Source organism: Varanus komodoensis, unplaced genomic scaffold (genome assembly GCF_004798865.1).
Source record: "Varanus komodoensis strain SLA01 unplaced genomic scaffold, ASM479886v1 scaffold54, whole genome shotgun sequence".
NCBI lineage: Eukaryota > Metazoa > Chordata > Lepidosauria > Squamata > Varanidae > Varanus > Varanus komodoensis.
This window is the reverse complement of record NW_025336142.1, coordinates 1530579-1546409: the sequence shown is the minus strand read 5'-3', so window position 1 is coordinate 1546409 and position 15831 is coordinate 1530579. Positions and strand designations below refer to the sequence as shown.

Below are 15831 nucleotides of genomic sequence, written 5' to 3'. Positions count from 1 at the left end.
GCTGCCCAAGGCATTCTTTTTGGCAGGTACAGATTTGGCAAAATGTTACAAAGCGCAGAAATTAGCTTTGCCCTCAGATCTACCAAGGTCTTGTGAGTCATGGAGTTCCCTGCTCAAATTTTAACTCACCTGAGACCAGGTACCACCATCAGCCCCAGTCCCGCCTCCGTATGACAAGGCCAGGTACACCGGCCTCCTTTATGGGACTGCATCAACTATTCCAACTATTGTATAGGAGAAGCACTTTTAAGCAGCCTTATTCAGTTATGGGTTTCAGATTTATAAATTAAAATGGTTGTACAGCCAGCAGCAAGAGCCCAAAATTTCCAAAGGTGCACTCAAGGAAAGAAAGAAACAGCGTGGATCAAAATAATTATTCCTAGACATAGCGCAGTGGGTGGGTGGAAATCTTTCCGATGCATCTTGATGGACGGCCTGGGAATTTTAACTTTCATTATTGGTCAGGGCTGGGGTTAGGGCTGGGGTTCCGGTTAGGGTTAGGCATGGTGGTATGTGGTGGTAAATCTTAAATCTAGCTCATGTTTTAAGATTTAAGATTATTTAAGATTTAAGGTGATCTAGGAAGAGCACTGGGCCTCTAATCAGGAGCAGGTCGCTTCCAAACCTCTGCACAGGGACGACGGCAGGGGGGCAGAGGGGGCTCACAGCACAGCCCTGCGCCTGCCTGTTCAGGCGGAAACTGCTCCCCAGCGCACCTGTTACGGGTTGTGTCCTCAATTAGTCACCCTGCAACCTGTGCCCATTTGTAGCATTATCACCATCGCCATCAACAACAAAATGGTCGAAATAATACAGATTCTGCCAAGCCAGAGGCGTCCTGGAACTCTTTCCTACAAAATGGTAAGACCGCCCACTCCTGGTGGCATCGGAGGGACTGAGCACTCTCTTATTCCCAACAGAAGACGAACGATCTGGACTCTGCGCTGCCTTGTTGAGGCCTTCCTTCTGTTTTTGATGATTTGTTCACCTCTGGTCGCATCGTGTTTTGCATATTGCTTTGGATTCGCTTGCCAGGCCTGGGAAGCGGCACTACAAAGTCAACATAAACAAATGCTCTGCCCAGAAGACTTGTTTTCATTCAACGGGAGAAGGGCCAATGGACAGAAGCAGAAGAGAAAGTGCAGGGGCGGCGAGAGGAAAAGGGACTTGTGCAGAAGCTTCTGCAACGTCCCTGAACTGAAAACATTGCGTGTTTGGCTGGGTACTCCTTCTGGGTGGAAAGGGTTGCAGTCCCGTTCCAAAGAAGCACTGCAAATCATCACTTGGGTGCCCTTCAGCCTTCATTTACAACATGAAAAGTAGTATATAAGTCTTGGGAATAAAGATAAAAATGGGACATCCAGAACATGCCTCACATTATCCTTCCAAACGAGGACCGCAAAGCACAGTTTGGAGGGGGACATAACGGAGGGCGCAGGAAGAAGCTGTACGCCACTCGCTCCTGGAGGGCCAACCATGGTTTGGCTGCATGTGCGAACAGACCGGGGCAGATGCAGCGCAGACTGATGCACACCGTTAAATTCCAGGAGGGAAACAAGGCTCGCACCAAGCGACTCACTTGCGGAAGCTGGCTGCATCTGCAAGACACACTGGGGTTCCAAGCGCTGGTTTCGACCACAATGCTGGGCTAGTTAGCAGCCGGGCTCCTTGGACCCAACCCATCCACTGAATCCTAAGAATGAGGCTCTCCTCTCGTGAGTCCCCTTGCCAGGCAAATTGGCCCGATTCGTTCTCTTTTATGGACTGGGTGAGAACTGTCCTGTGTCCTGTTCCTTTAACTTCGTCTTAACATTGCATTACCTTTCTAGAGTTTAAGTTGCTGCTTTTGTTTGCATATTTAAAGGGCGTTTGAAAAAAATCCTTAATACCATTATTTTCATGTTTGCAAGCCACTTTAAGTGCTTTTTAACTGGAAATGTGAGGCTGGAGGAACTCTGGTTTCTAGAGGGAGTGCATTCCATCTTGTGAGGCCGCAAAGGAGGTCTGAAGGGCTCCTGCCCCGACACCAATTTATTGCCTCAGGGAGAACTAGACCATTGCGTGACCAATCTGTGAAGGAATCCATCTTCGACAATTAAGCAGCAATAATCCCAGACCCAGGATGGCCAGGAAGTTCAATATCACAAAACATTAATTCTCGAATAAGACGCATATAAAAATCACTATGTAGCTCTCGGCTTGCTTTCCGGATTGCCACATGGAAAACAGAGCCCTTAAACTGTTACCGAGTCAGTCACTGGGGGTGTAAATAACTAGACGCTGAGTAAGATACAACATCTGACATGCACCGTGCTTATTTGAGTTCTGAAACGGTGCTCCAATTTTATTTGGGGCACTTTTGCTTCAATAAATCCTCAGCAACTTGAATGTAACAGCAATCAAGAGCGCAGTTAAATATAAAGGTTACAGCAGGTCCTTGATCGGCCTTCAAACTATTTCCTTCCCCAACATCTCTGTTCCCATTACTGGGAATACAAACACTGCTGGCTGCCCAGCTCAGCTCTTCAGAACTCACCCTCCCATGCAACGGGCTGCTCAATGCTTATGCCTCACCCAAAAATCTCTGTGGCCGGTGCGGCTGCTAGACACCAATGGAAAACTCCAGAGCAAGGTTTGTGCAAGAGGAATCCCGGTTTTCAGAGCAAGGGTCTACTCAGCATTCTTCCCTCCTGTGTAGCTTTCTGTTCCCTTCACGGGAAGGCAAAACTCCCTGGAGGAGACAATCACGCCAGGGTTCCGTTTGGATGCCAGGAAGCACCTCCTGATGGTTCGGACTTCCAGGGTGTGGAACGGGCTTCCATGGAAGGTGGTGGAGGCCCCATCGGGGAGGGTGTCCAAGGACAGGCTGGATGTGCACTTGGTGGGCATGTTATGAGTGGAGCTGGCTGGAGCCGGGGGTCAGACTAGATGGCCTGGGAGACCCCTCCTGACTAGCTCTGTTTCTATGCTTCTATGCCAAGGAAAACTGAAGGCAGAAGAAGAAAAAGAATGCCAACTATGAGACGGATCGACTCCATGAAGGAAGCTGCAGCCTGGAATTTATAAGAGCCGAGCAGGGATCAGCGACTCTGGAGGCATGGGGTTGCCAGAAGTCAGAGGCAACTTGACAGCACCGAACAACGAAAGGGTTCCTGTTATGGGGTGCCCATCCAAAGCAAGTTTCCACTGCCCCCAGCCCAGTTTGGTCTACTTTAGTAGCCGTTCCCCAAGGGGCAGGTTCCCCAAGGCTCCAGCAGGGCCCTCTCCCGAGGATTCTGCTGCCCAGGAGGCTTCTGACCGGGAGATGCCGGCGCCTTAAGTGAGACTTGCGGCATGCCAAGCACGTGTTCTGCCACTGAGCGGCAGCCCGGCCCAGATAACATTTTGCAGACCACAAGAGCCCATTAAAGCTGAACCTCTCCTTCTTATCTCAGTGAAAGCAACTCTTTCTTACAAGCAGCCCGAGGAAATAAAATCCTTCCTTTTAGGTCCTCTGCTTTTGCACCACCACATCACTTTGTGGCGATACTCACACATCATGCTAAACCGTAATATAGTGTTATGTACACAACCAGACATATGCCGACTTTTTGTCCTCACTTCTCCACTGCCCGTGCAACCTGGAAGCAAAATAATCCAGGCTCTCCTTTAGTGGATTCCTAGTTTGCCATGATGTACAAGCCAAGACCTGTGCTTTAAAGTAAACTCTAGCTTGTTAAATAAGGCTGCTAAACAACACAGGGTGTGTTTGTCAGCTTTAAAAGCCACCGGCTAGGGTCTCTTTTAAAAGAAAATGTCAGGTAACAACCTGGTTTCTTGTACTCTGGTTTCTCTTCAGATCATCTAAACCTTTCCTTCAGGTAACAATACACCAGGTATCTGCTAAAGCGAGTCTGGATGCTAGTTCATTCTTCCTCCCATTCATGCAGGAGAAAAGAGTGGGGAGCACATGAGCTGGCGATTTGTGCAAGGTTTATGCTCATGCATGTCACATGCAACCATGGTTTAGCATGATGTGTGCATGTGTCCACCATATAACACGTCAGCAGAGCGAGCAGATGTTTGTTCCACTGTCTGGTTCCATTCTGGAGACAAGCGTTTCGGCCTGTTTCTGGGAGTGTGCTCCGACACGCTAGCGGTGGGTCTCAACAGCACTGGATACTGCCCAAAGAGTTGCATCCAGCATTAGTCCTTCTTAGAGGGGACCTGCTAAAATGAATAGGATTTAAGTTAATCATGATTCACTTGAGTCCCATTCATTTCAACCGTTCTCCTCTAAGCAGGGCTAACGTTGGATTGAACTCAAAGCCGGCATCAGGTGAAGCCAGGAATCCTGGTTTGTTGAACCACAGTGTGAATGAGCAGCATGTGCCCATCCCATTCACTTCCACTTCCTCCCTCTGTGTGACCAAATAAGGCAGGAAGGGGTAGTCAAAAGAGTCAAATGTGAGATTAAGGTTACTAACAAGCCAGGATCAGAAAATAGCTTTCAATCCTGGTTTAAAGTTAGCCTATGAATCCTGGTTTGTTCAGGTGCAGCTAGTCATGATCCCAGGTTCCGTCTCCTGTACCCACAAAGAGAGGACTTCATGTATTGGCTCATGCATTCACTGGCCTACTAAGCCTGGCCCAATATCAAAATGCAACCAAAGTCTAAAGTGAGACGCATATTGCCAAACATCTGGGAAGGCGAGAGAAATAAATCCCTGTCATGAACCCGATGTGTGTTGGGAAAGCTAAGCATCCCTTTTACACATTCGGTGTTTCCTGCAGCAAACTCAGGAAGACTACGAGGGTACTGATGCTATCAAGGTCTCAGTGAAAACCAGCTGACAAATGGTTTGTAAATTATCTATCTAGGATTCACTGGCATTGTCGTTTAAGTGCTTATTTTTAGTTGTACTTCCTTGTGTCAGCGTAACAACCCCTGTGTAGAAGCTCCTGGCCGGTTTCCCATGCTGCTGCTTGTTAATATTTGCTCTGGAGGAAACTGGTTTTTAAAAACTCTAAATGCACATGTTAGGAGACGAGTATTTCAGATGCATCCAGCACAGGTCTTCGAGATCATTTAATGGATGTGAAACTCAAATTTCCCCAAGGAATTCTGTCTGCTTCCACTAACTTTAAGATGCACAATGGATTAAATACCTCTTAAAACCAGGAGATTAATGTCTGCTACATCATATTAATAAAGGGAATCTATGCCTTTGGAAAAAATACTCTGGATGCATCCTAAACATGCACACACACACAATGCACTCCTGAAAACAACACCAGGCATTTATCTCAGGGCTCTGCAAAAACCCATAAGCCAGTGCAACAAATCTCGGAGAAAACTCACCCGTCACAAGCTGCTGTCCAGCTAATCCCACCGGGACCATGCTCAGGTTATTCATGGCCGTTGCCCAGGCAGCTGGATCAGTGACTGACATGTTAAGTTGCGTGGTATCTAATGCGACGCTTCCCAAGCCATCGGCCGCTGTAGGAAGGAAAGCACATTCTCAGCTTATAAGTGCCATGGCAGGATGGTAAGCTGACAACTTGAAAAATCTTTTAAGTTCTTGCAGCATAGGTATCTCAGGATCTCCTCTCAGTCATTCTGCCCTGATTATTCATGGGGAAATTTGCAGCACAGAAGCCAACAGACAAAAACTCAATGAACAGAATCTGTGGAAACTTAATCCAATAAGGGGCAAAGGTTCCTATGGAAACAAATTCCCAAGGATGTTGATATGTTGGCAAGAATAATGACCTGAGAATGACAAAGAGTCTTGAGGCTCCTTAAAGACTAGCAGACTCATTTTGTCCCTTGCATCAGACGGCAGTCCCTCAAAGCTTATGCCGTAGTTTTTAGGATATTGTGGGCCACTTTGTCATTTTCATGGCAACACTAACCCTCTGGAATTTAGAATGAATTTCAGTTTAGCACCAAAATAAAGACATTTGCACAGGAGCAGAGAAAAAGCAACACATCAGTGTGGCTTATCTCCAGACGATTCCACAATCCGATTAACTGCAGAAACATTTGAGGGCTCGTGCTGGGGCAATTGTGCCATCCAATGTGGCACATCCCGCAGACTCCAAGCTACCGGACACCATTCACCTGCAGCCATCGCTTCGAGGGGCTCCTCTTGCTCTTTTTTGTCTTCTTCAACTTGGCACTCCTTGACGTTTTCATTTGCTACTGTATCAACATCCTGAAAGGTGCCAAGAGTTCTCCACCACTGGGGACGGGATCCGCATTTACCACATTATGCTCTGAAAGGAACAAAAGAGGGGAAAATCCTCAGTACAGTTGGAAAATATCTCCTCTTAATAGAGAGCGGTCGGAGAGCCACACAGACGGCGGCCACACGGAAACTCCAGCCGCACGGCTCCCCCGGGCATTAGAAAGGGAATTAAGCCAACCTGCGCTCCTGCTGATTGGGAACAGAACAAATAGAGCCAGACAGACACCTGTGTAATGCAGAGCCCCTGGGCTCAGCCACCTCTCCGCAGGTAGGTTTATCAGCACCTGAACAGCTGCCTCAGCTGGCTTGCACTGGAAGGACAGACCGGAGGCGGCAAATGAATTTTTTAAAAAGTTAAAAATTAATTGATACTGAAAGTTTCAGGAAAATGGAAGCCTGTTAAATATATTCCCAGATGCACTGGGGGTGCGGGTGAGATGGCAGCAAGGAAAACAACCTTGGAATAACTTTAAGAATGAAGGGCATTGAGGGACCGGCTGCTTGCTTGCTTTCCGTTTTCAGCTTGTGAGAATTAAGGACGGTTCCATTCTTAATAGCAATGCTCCTAAAAAGACAGCAGCAGCAGAAAGCTACGGTCTCGCCGCAAAAAGCTGTGCCTATGCTTTGACCACTCAACTAGGACAATTACTGGGAGTAAAAGATGCATGATCCATTCTATCTGACAATGTTGCAATTGCTGTGAACACACAGAGGGCTTTGGCTATTGTGTGGGAGAGAAATTTCATTCGATGGATGGACAGATGGACAGAACTTTAGTAAATCTTATAAACAGCTTGGCCATTTGTGGGGAGTAAGAACTGCCACCAAGTGACCGGGCAGAAGCGTTTTGCAAACTGAAAAGAAAATTTGGTTCTTTCCTCCAGTGCTTTCAGGTTACTGAAGTATGTGGAGCGGTGATCCAGGAAGAACATCCTGCAAACTAGTAACTTTGACTCATTGTCTTTGGTGCCTTGTGGAAAAAATTATTGTGTATTTCTAAATTTAAGGAATGTGCGGGCTTATTTTCCACTGGTAACCTGCAATACTGCAGCAAGGAACCCGGATTCAGTCAACTTTCACAGGCAGGGCATTTTGCATGAGAACAAAGCACGAAAGTAAGGCTCACCATGAAGCGGAGTGTGCCCCCTTTGGCTGGGAGGTCCACTCAACTTCCAAGGCGCCTCAAGATCATGGGCACAAAATGTGAGCAACAGGAATGCAACATCTTTCCCCACACACAGAGGGCACAGTGATCTCTTGGGCGCAATCCAGCCAGTGCAGCTAAGGAACCGCAGAGTGCAGCACCGCAGGCCAGGGTGGAGCTGCGGGCAGGACACGGAGCAGGATGTCTGCCCCTTTGGCGTTGAGGCTCACGGGCGCTTGCACAGCACGGAGGCTTAGCATCCTCCGGAAGGAGAGCGAGGGCTGCAAGTGCAGCCGGTTCAGGCGTCTCGCAAGGCGCTCTGGAGCCCCATGGCGAACTCACGGCTTTCCCTCTCAAGCTGAGACACCATTTGCCGTCCTTCTCCTCTCCTTAGCCAGAAGGCCTCTCTGGAAGGTCGTGGAAGGGCAAAACAGGGTAAGGGAGTCCCTACAAAGGCAGTCTTACGCATCCAAAGCAGCACTCGGAATTCGATGAACTTCCAGCATGGATATTCCAAACCAAATCTGAGATGTCTGTCCGTCTGTTATATTCTTACCCTGCCTTTTTGCTTTGAAGAGCTCAGGGCAGTTTTCCCCACTCCTCCTCCTCCTCCCAGTCTTATCCTCACAACAACCCTGTCAGGTAAGGCTAGGCTGGGAGTCACTGACAACCCAAAGTCAGCTTTTGTGACCACATGGGGACTAGAACCATGATCTCCCACATCCTAATCCAACTGGCTCTTGCTTTTCTGTACCCCTTAACTGTTTTATTATCATTCATTCATTTGTTCATTTAAATGTTGTATTACCCCCTTGTTTGCTAGCGCACTGTTTATGCTTTTTGAATGGTTTATTAACTGAGCATCTTTTTTAAGACCTGGAAGTTTATTTATCTGTTTATTCTATCAATTCTGTTGTCAGTTCATGTCCTTTGTGCTTTGTCATTTTACTCTGATATACTTTGGGCTTCCTTTTGGAAAGAAAAGACTCCCACAAAGGGTGCTGTCCCAGAGCGACAAGAATATTTGAACAGCCAGGAAGCAAAGGATGCAGCATGCTTCTTAATTGTTAGAGCAGCTTGCAATTACAAATCAGTTTCAAAGACATTTAGGGACACAAGAAGAGAGGAACCAGCCCTGCAAGGATCCGAAATCTGCAATCCTTTCACAGGAATGCCCCGGTATTCTCTAGGAATATATTAGCAGCCAGTCCAAGGTTCTTCTGCCATTTCCTACCCTGCATAAACAGAGGAACTAATTATTGGTCCTTCTTTTTCCAAGCTTCCGATAAGTGTGTCTCCTAGCAACCATTTCTCCTGACCTGAGCAAAAGAGCAGAACATTCAGGCTGTTTCCCTTCTGGACTCCCACCATTCCCTCCTGTATTATTCCCACCCTGCCTGCAGAACGAGACCGTGGCAGCCGTCCCCTTTCCCCGTACAGCAGTGTGACAATTCAACCATCAATTATGTAAGTGGCACGGCCGTTTAATATTTCAGCTACACCATGCCGCATTTGCTCTCCTTTGAAGCAGGTCTGAAACGGCAGTCCAAATAGCACCGTCGGAAAAAGCCTCGGGAAACACCTGTCTCGTTTCAAGCGTGAAGTGGTCCTAAGACGCCGTGGGCACCCTTAAACATGCAAGAGGCACAGGAGTCGAAACCACAATGGTGTGGCATGCTCAGCGATTACCTCACAAACGCTACGAGCTGAGTTGCCTTCAATGTCTTACTCTCATGGGTTTAGATTTAGAAGAATTATTTGTATAGCCATCTTAACTATGACTTAAGTGGCCCTTTTTGGAGTGCATCGTGTTCTGGAGTGGTAATAGTTCCCAAGTCCCATTCAGGGATTTTAGTTTGTTTAAGCAGCATGGGAATTTAAAAAAATAAAGAAATAAAGGAGTAAAAACTTCGATTCAGTTCTAAGCAAATTATAGCCAATGAAGAAAGCTGCGTTTCTATTTATTCTGGGAAAGCCCAGTGTTGCTGAAAGGAGCACGCTCATCCAGAATACCGAACGACTGACCGCCCCGTTGGATTTTGAATGTGCCATTTGTGATGCGTGCATAAGCCATCCTTCGCTCAGGAAGAAGAGACCATCATCTTCCAAGAGCAAGCAGCAAGAGAAAGCACCGATTCCTCCAGATACTCCTTCAAATGTTTTTGCGGTGACATTTAAAAGCGACGTCCTGCTCAAGGGACGGGTGTGTGCCCTCAGCGGACTGCAAATGTGCCAGCTCTTTCTTGGATCGTGCCGGCAGCCGCAGCCTCGCTGACCCCGCCTCTATAAATAACAGAATCTGGGGACCCCGCAATGATGTGTGATGGAAGTCCAGCTTGGCGATAACAAAGAGCATATGCAGAACAGAAAAATGATCTGGAGGCGAGCAAGTCTGCAGGCTTGCAGTGTGCTGGTGATAAAAATAGATCTGGCAATTGCTCGTATACAAAACGCCAGCCTATCTCAATGGCTTTGTCTCAATTTTTCATTCTGCCTAGAAGTTGATTTTAAAATGTGAATCACTCTCCTATCTTGAAAGGAAAAGATGTTCATTGAATAAATTACACTCTTTTGCCATTTAACAGGAGAGCTCTGAAAATAACCCCAACAGGAGAGTACAATTCTCCCCACCCGTCCCAGGCTATTTTGTCATAAACGATTTTAGAATACGAACCACCAGGAATCTATACGTATAAATATTTAGCTATAAATACATAGATATAGGTATAAATATCTTCTGTCTGCTAATGGCATATCCATATTTACTGAATAGGCAGCTCAGAAGAAAGCAGGAAAACTTGCCCGTGCCTCAGTCCAGTACTGGCTGTGCACAGATAACACGACCAGGTGGCCGCTGCTTGAAGCCGTGGGGTTGAAGAGGGCGCGACCTCCCGTGCCCCCCACCTCGTGCCCGTCTGTTCAGCCAGGGCAGGTCGGGCCAGGTAGAGCCCTCCAGGGCCTGGTTACTTCTCACACTGCCCCGAAGCCAACACAGAAATCTGCTTTTAAGGCAAGCGTGTTCAAGAGTTCTCACCTGTGCTCAGATCCCACTGATCTGGGATGGGATCAGTGATGGGCTGCATTACTTCCGTCTGCTGCCCCACCCGCCTTCCCGTCTGCCTCTTGGCTCTGCTCGCCCTCCCGCACATGCAGCACCCCTTCTTCCGCCCTCCTGGGTCCCTGGGTCCCTGGGTCCCCGAGCAAATAATAGCTGAGGGAAAGGCCAGTCTTTCACGGAGGAGGAAGCTCCCCATGGCTACAAGACCTGCTCGTTATCACAGGCGGCACCCATCCTGCTCAAGGATCCCATGGCCTGCCAGGCTTGCCACCATGTGGAAGGAGAGCCGGACTGGGTGGACCAGGGCCCTGACCTTCTTAGGTCCTTCACTTGCAGGCCCCTTGGCAGGCAGGGGCCTCCATAGGCTACATCTTCAAAGAAGAGGAACTTGGATAATGGACAGAAGAAGTAAGTGGTTCTAGGCTACATGGACAGGTCTGAGGTAGCTTCACACACCCCTCTTGCAATCGCAGAGGATTGGTATACAAGCCTTCACTTCTCCTCCCTGGGAGGCTGGCTATCTGCGGAGGTCTCCCAAAGGTCCAAGTGGACAACTGGTGACTCTCCACGTGTTTTGGCCTGGAACTTCGACCAGCCCTTGCTGGCAGGAGCTCGTGGTGCAGGGTGACAGAAGCTGCAGGGCAAAGCTTCTGCAGGGCTTCCCGTTGCCCATCCCTGACCAAGGATGAGGTGGACCATATGGGTTTTCCCTTGGGAGACAGAATATTCTGCTTCTTTGCTCAGCCCAGAACCATTGCTAATGCCAGAAGAACCTCAAAACGGTACGACGGATTACGGATACTCTCAGAAACACCGAGGCCTGGATGCCTGCACAAATCCATGCCATCGTTATCACCCTTGTACAGGAGGTGTGCCTTCCAGTTGTGCTTTGCACACAGAAAACAGGCTTCCAGCCCTGACAATGTCAGTTTTCTAGGCACTTACAACTTTTTCTGAAGAGCAACCAGAAGCAATGCAAAAAGGTGGTGACCAACTTAGTGCAAACGTTATTCAGAAAGGATGAGTGATTAGCCTGGAAGTGCCATCGAAGAACCTTGTGAATTAGTTACCTGCACTCTGCCATTACTGCAGGAGGCGGCAGAGGAGGGGAGAAATCTAGGTCAAGCTGCCTGCAGGGGGAATGTACTGCAGAACGTAACCAGCGTAAACCAGCAACTTGCTCTGCTTAAGACGCACCTTCCGAAAGCCACAAACAGCATGTTAGTTACTTTTTAAACACAGAGACCACAGCAGTATGAATAAAGCATTTGGCCTGCAGCGAGTAACTCCACAAAGTTCATAGTTTTTGATTCTCTTATTTTCGGAGTCAGCAAATGCATGACTTGGACCAAGCTCTCTCAGGATGAAATGAAGACACAGGTGTGCGATGCATCGTGCCAACTGGCAGCTAGGAAGCCCCACCTGATCCCTCACCTGCCCTTTCCTAACTCGGGCAGAAATGTTATTCCTGGCTAGCCCTTTGAGCTGCTGGGTGAGATTTGGCAATCCCCATCAGAAACCCGGAGGGAGTTCTTGGATGCAACTGTTTCCTGCAATTCTGCTTTCCATGATCCTCCATATCCTCCGTCTTCTTTCTTTTCATCCACGCATCCATCCATGCATCCATCCATCCATCCATCCATTTAATTTCTGTATCGCCCAATGTCCAAAGCTTTCTGGGTGATTTGCAGCAACAAATAAAAATACAGTATAAAAAGCAATGAAAACAGAATAGAAACAGTAAGGTTGTTGTACAAAATTTAAAAACCAAATTGAAAACAAATATTACAAAGCTAAAATAACTTATACAGGACCTGTCTAAGCAGCTAACGAAGTCCCCGTACAATTCCTCTAAGCCTGACTAGAGGACCATCTTCATGAGGTGCCAAATAAAGTTGGCCCTAGTGGGGTGTTGAAAGCCAGCTGAAAGTTAAGGGCCAACAGGGCTGTGTTCCCCATGTTGTCCTCCCAGCCTACACCATCATACAGGGCAACCAGAGTGGCTCCCGTGCCAAAACCGGGCCTGGACCCCAACGGGAGTGGATCAGACTCATCCAAGAGCGCTTTGGGCTGGCTGGCCACCACCCGTTCAAGGACCTTGCCCAGGAAAGGGGAGTTTGCCACCAGCCTGAAAATATTAACATCTTCTGAGTCCAGAGAGGGCTTCTCCAGGAGTGGACTCCCTCCCTCCCTCCCTCCCTTCTGTTTCAGGTGGCCCCAGACCTCCCTTTCTTGTAAAGCAGTTTTAACAACCTCCACTGCCCCCTGGCAGCTCCCTCTCTGCTAGCCAAGAGGGTCAAGCATGCAGGACGGTCATGGCTGCGTGAACCCACCCAAGCGGCACTCCTCCAAAAGAACTGGACTAGGCTGCGCTCTGGATGTCACACCTGATTTCACCGCTGTCACACTGGAGTCCAAATCCTAGCAAGAGAAATTCTCCTGGAAGTGCCTGGCAATATATATATTGCAGCGGCTCCAGGCAATTCTACAGATCTCCACCGGGCGGCAGAGAGAAGCCTGCCTGGAGGCCGCCGAGCATCATCACTTTGCCACTGCAAGCCTCCAGAAAAGCTCATGCAAGATGCCCTTGGGGCCAACTTGAGCACTGCTCCACCTTCAGGGGAAAAGTGCCATCAGTCTAACTCTCAGCCAAGTGGGAGAAATATTCTGCTTTATCCAGTCTTCAGGCTGTCAATTAGCCTACCGTGTGCTTTCCCCAACTCCACAGTTTTGCAAACATTTTTTCCTTGGCCTATTTAAAATATTTTTAACCCACCTTCCTGATAGTCTTCATTTTGAAGAACGAAATAGCAAAAATCACAACAACAACGAACAATAACATATGCATTGAATACATATGGAAACCCAAAGCACCAGGAATCTTCACAAAGTCATGTCCCCACCTTCTTCCCGTGCCTGGCAGAGCAAAACTGTTTTCACATGCCACTGAAAAAAAAGATGGCTAGCCTTGACTTCACTACAGAAAAGGTCTCTGCATGGTCAGATTGTTTTTATTGTGTTTTTCCTTACGTAAACTAGATTGGAAATGTTTATAGAAGGGTGGTACAGTAGTCCCCTGAAATCTGCGGGGGTTGCATTCCTAGAGCACCTGTGCATTGTGAAAAACCGCAAATTTGGTGCCATCGATGGGCGCGGGCCACCAAGGCGGTGTGGGTGAGGGGTGTGGGCCGGGCCAGGCCAGGGGGCGCGCAGGCACACGTGGCGAGGCAGGGGCGGGTGCACACAGAGATGGGTTTCTCTCTCCGCGTGAGTCCAAACCAATCTCCTTACTCGCAAGCTTACTCGCAAGAAGATGGTTTGGACTTGCTCGGAGAAAATGATCTCCTTGCGAGCAAGTCACCACACAGAAAATTCCATGAAAGACTGAGGCCACGAACGCTGAAGCATGACTTCACAGGGGTATACTGTATATAAATTAGGACAAATACATGCACAAACACATAAATACGTTACAATAAATGTACACAAAATGCAAGTGCACACATGTATAGATACATTAACGCATGAATATGGGAGGAGGAAGCATTAACAGAATCTTGTTGCCAGATTATTTTAAGGCTTTCAAGGGGAGGAAAATATGACTTGGCGCAAACATGCAGAGTCCCACAGTTTGATGCCTAGCAAACTGGCAAGCGCTTTGAATCGTTTTCCAGGCTCTTCCTGGGCTTCTCTGGCGCCTCCGTGCCGCTTCCCTCATGGCTGCTGTGTGAGAAAGGATGGCTTACAAAGAGAAAATGTTTCAGGCGAGATGCTGCACCGGACGGAACCCATTTGTGCAGCACACCTCTAAGCCCGGCTCTCGCCTCTCCCGAGAAATGGCTCTCTTCCTGGAGGTTTGGGGTTAATCCCAAAGGATCTCCATCATATACTCCTTCCACTGTATATGCAGAATTGATCATTCCCGGGAAAGGCAGCCAGCTAGAAGGGTGGCTGGACCCGGAACAGCAAGCCCGATGCCAGGTTTTTCTTAGCCATGGTGGCACCCGTGCTCTCATGCCGATGAGTCTCTGTTCCCCACTGTCTACTCGGTCAAGATGCTGTTTAAAAACGCTATTTATGGCTTTCCATTTTGAGTGCTGCCTTGAACAGAAAATGGGGCAAAGAAGAAGGATGCGAACTGAGTAAATAAAGATCTGGAACGACCTGGCTCAATGCAGCTGGAAGCTGTAACAATCAAATAGCAAAGGAGGTGGGAAGCACAACCCTATGTCACATCTGGAGTGGATACGAGGAGGAGAAATTCAACGTGCTCGCGCATCAGGGCCACGTGCCTCCACGGCTCCGTTCCTCGTGGGTCCGTCCTCGCCACTCCTTCGCTCTCAGTGCCTGTTCCCACTGCAGCCACAACCTCACCTTCCCTACTTCAACCTGAGCCCTATTCTGTCAAGTCCGCCATCAACTATTACTGCTTGGGGTCATTCCTCATGGTCTCCGTGGGATGGGATTCGCACCAACGAGAACCTTGACCCACAGCACACCACTCACAAGCCATCCGCCATTTCCTGCAGCCCGCCTCCACCAGGGTGCACCTGGCAGCCATCTCCTCCTCCGACCCACCAGTTGGAGGAGCGTCCGTCTCCACACGTTCCCCACACCATTGCTTCCTCCAGGGCCTTCAGAACACCATCCCACCATTTGACGGTGCTTGCTGACAAGCAGCCTCTAGGCTGTGCTGCAGGCCCTCTCCAAGAAGCCTTCAAGCCACTGGCCACAACGGACCTCTGCCTCCTTTCCTGCAAAGTCACCTTCCTGGTGGCCAGATGTGCCAGTGAACGATGCACCTGGGCAGATCTCACCTTCCACCGAGACAAGGCTGTTTCCCAAGGCGGAAGAGCAGCAGCGGTTGGAACCAACCCAGTAGCTGCAGCCTCTTCGGTCTTGGGAAGAAGGCCTTTTCCATCATCATCTCCCATGCTCCCCTAGCACCTTCCCAGCTCACCACTGTCTTTAAAAAAAGAAAGCATCTTTCATTCATGAGGCATTAATTTTCACTCACTGTCTGCTGAACTAGAGTCCTGTTGTAAAGCAGAAGGACAGGCTATGTTTTTTAAAAAGGAAAATAAAAAATAAGCATGCTTTCTAGCTGAATAAGCCCTTTTCTGTGTGCCAGGGCTGCTGGAAATCCTGAGATTCACTGAGTCTGATCTTTAAGTGTCTCAGAAGTTCTCAGACAAAACCTGTGCACCATCCGGAGAACTCTCAGCTAATTGGATGCGCCATAAAAGCTTTAAATAATTAAATAAATATACTCTTCACTTAGGCTGCAAACTCAAGTTGTTAAGCAACTGGGCTGGGGAGTCCTAGTTCTCCTGCACTCCCCTATTCCTGGGGATGCACATTTATCTGTGACATCTGATGCCGGGATTTAAGTCGTGTCT

General features: G+C 48.5%; 1 protein-coding gene across 1 annotated transcript in view; it reads right to left on the bottom strand.

The window, feature by feature from the left end:
- The window catches only part of ENOX1 (ecto-NOX disulfide-thiol exchanger 1), a 107341-nt gene extending 101166 nt beyond the window's left edge, over positions 1-6175 (bottom strand). The window contains exons 1-2 of the mRNA XM_044448243.1: positions 6104-6175; positions 5342-5479 (exon numbers count right to left, since the gene is read on the bottom strand). Of these exons, the coding sequence (XP_044304178.1) occupies positions 5342-5479; positions 6104-6113 (148 nt within the window). The 5' untranslated portion in view covers positions 6114-6175. The remainder of the gene's footprint in view (positions 1-5341; positions 5480-6103) is intronic.
- Positions 6176-15831: the final 9656 nt, after the last annotated feature.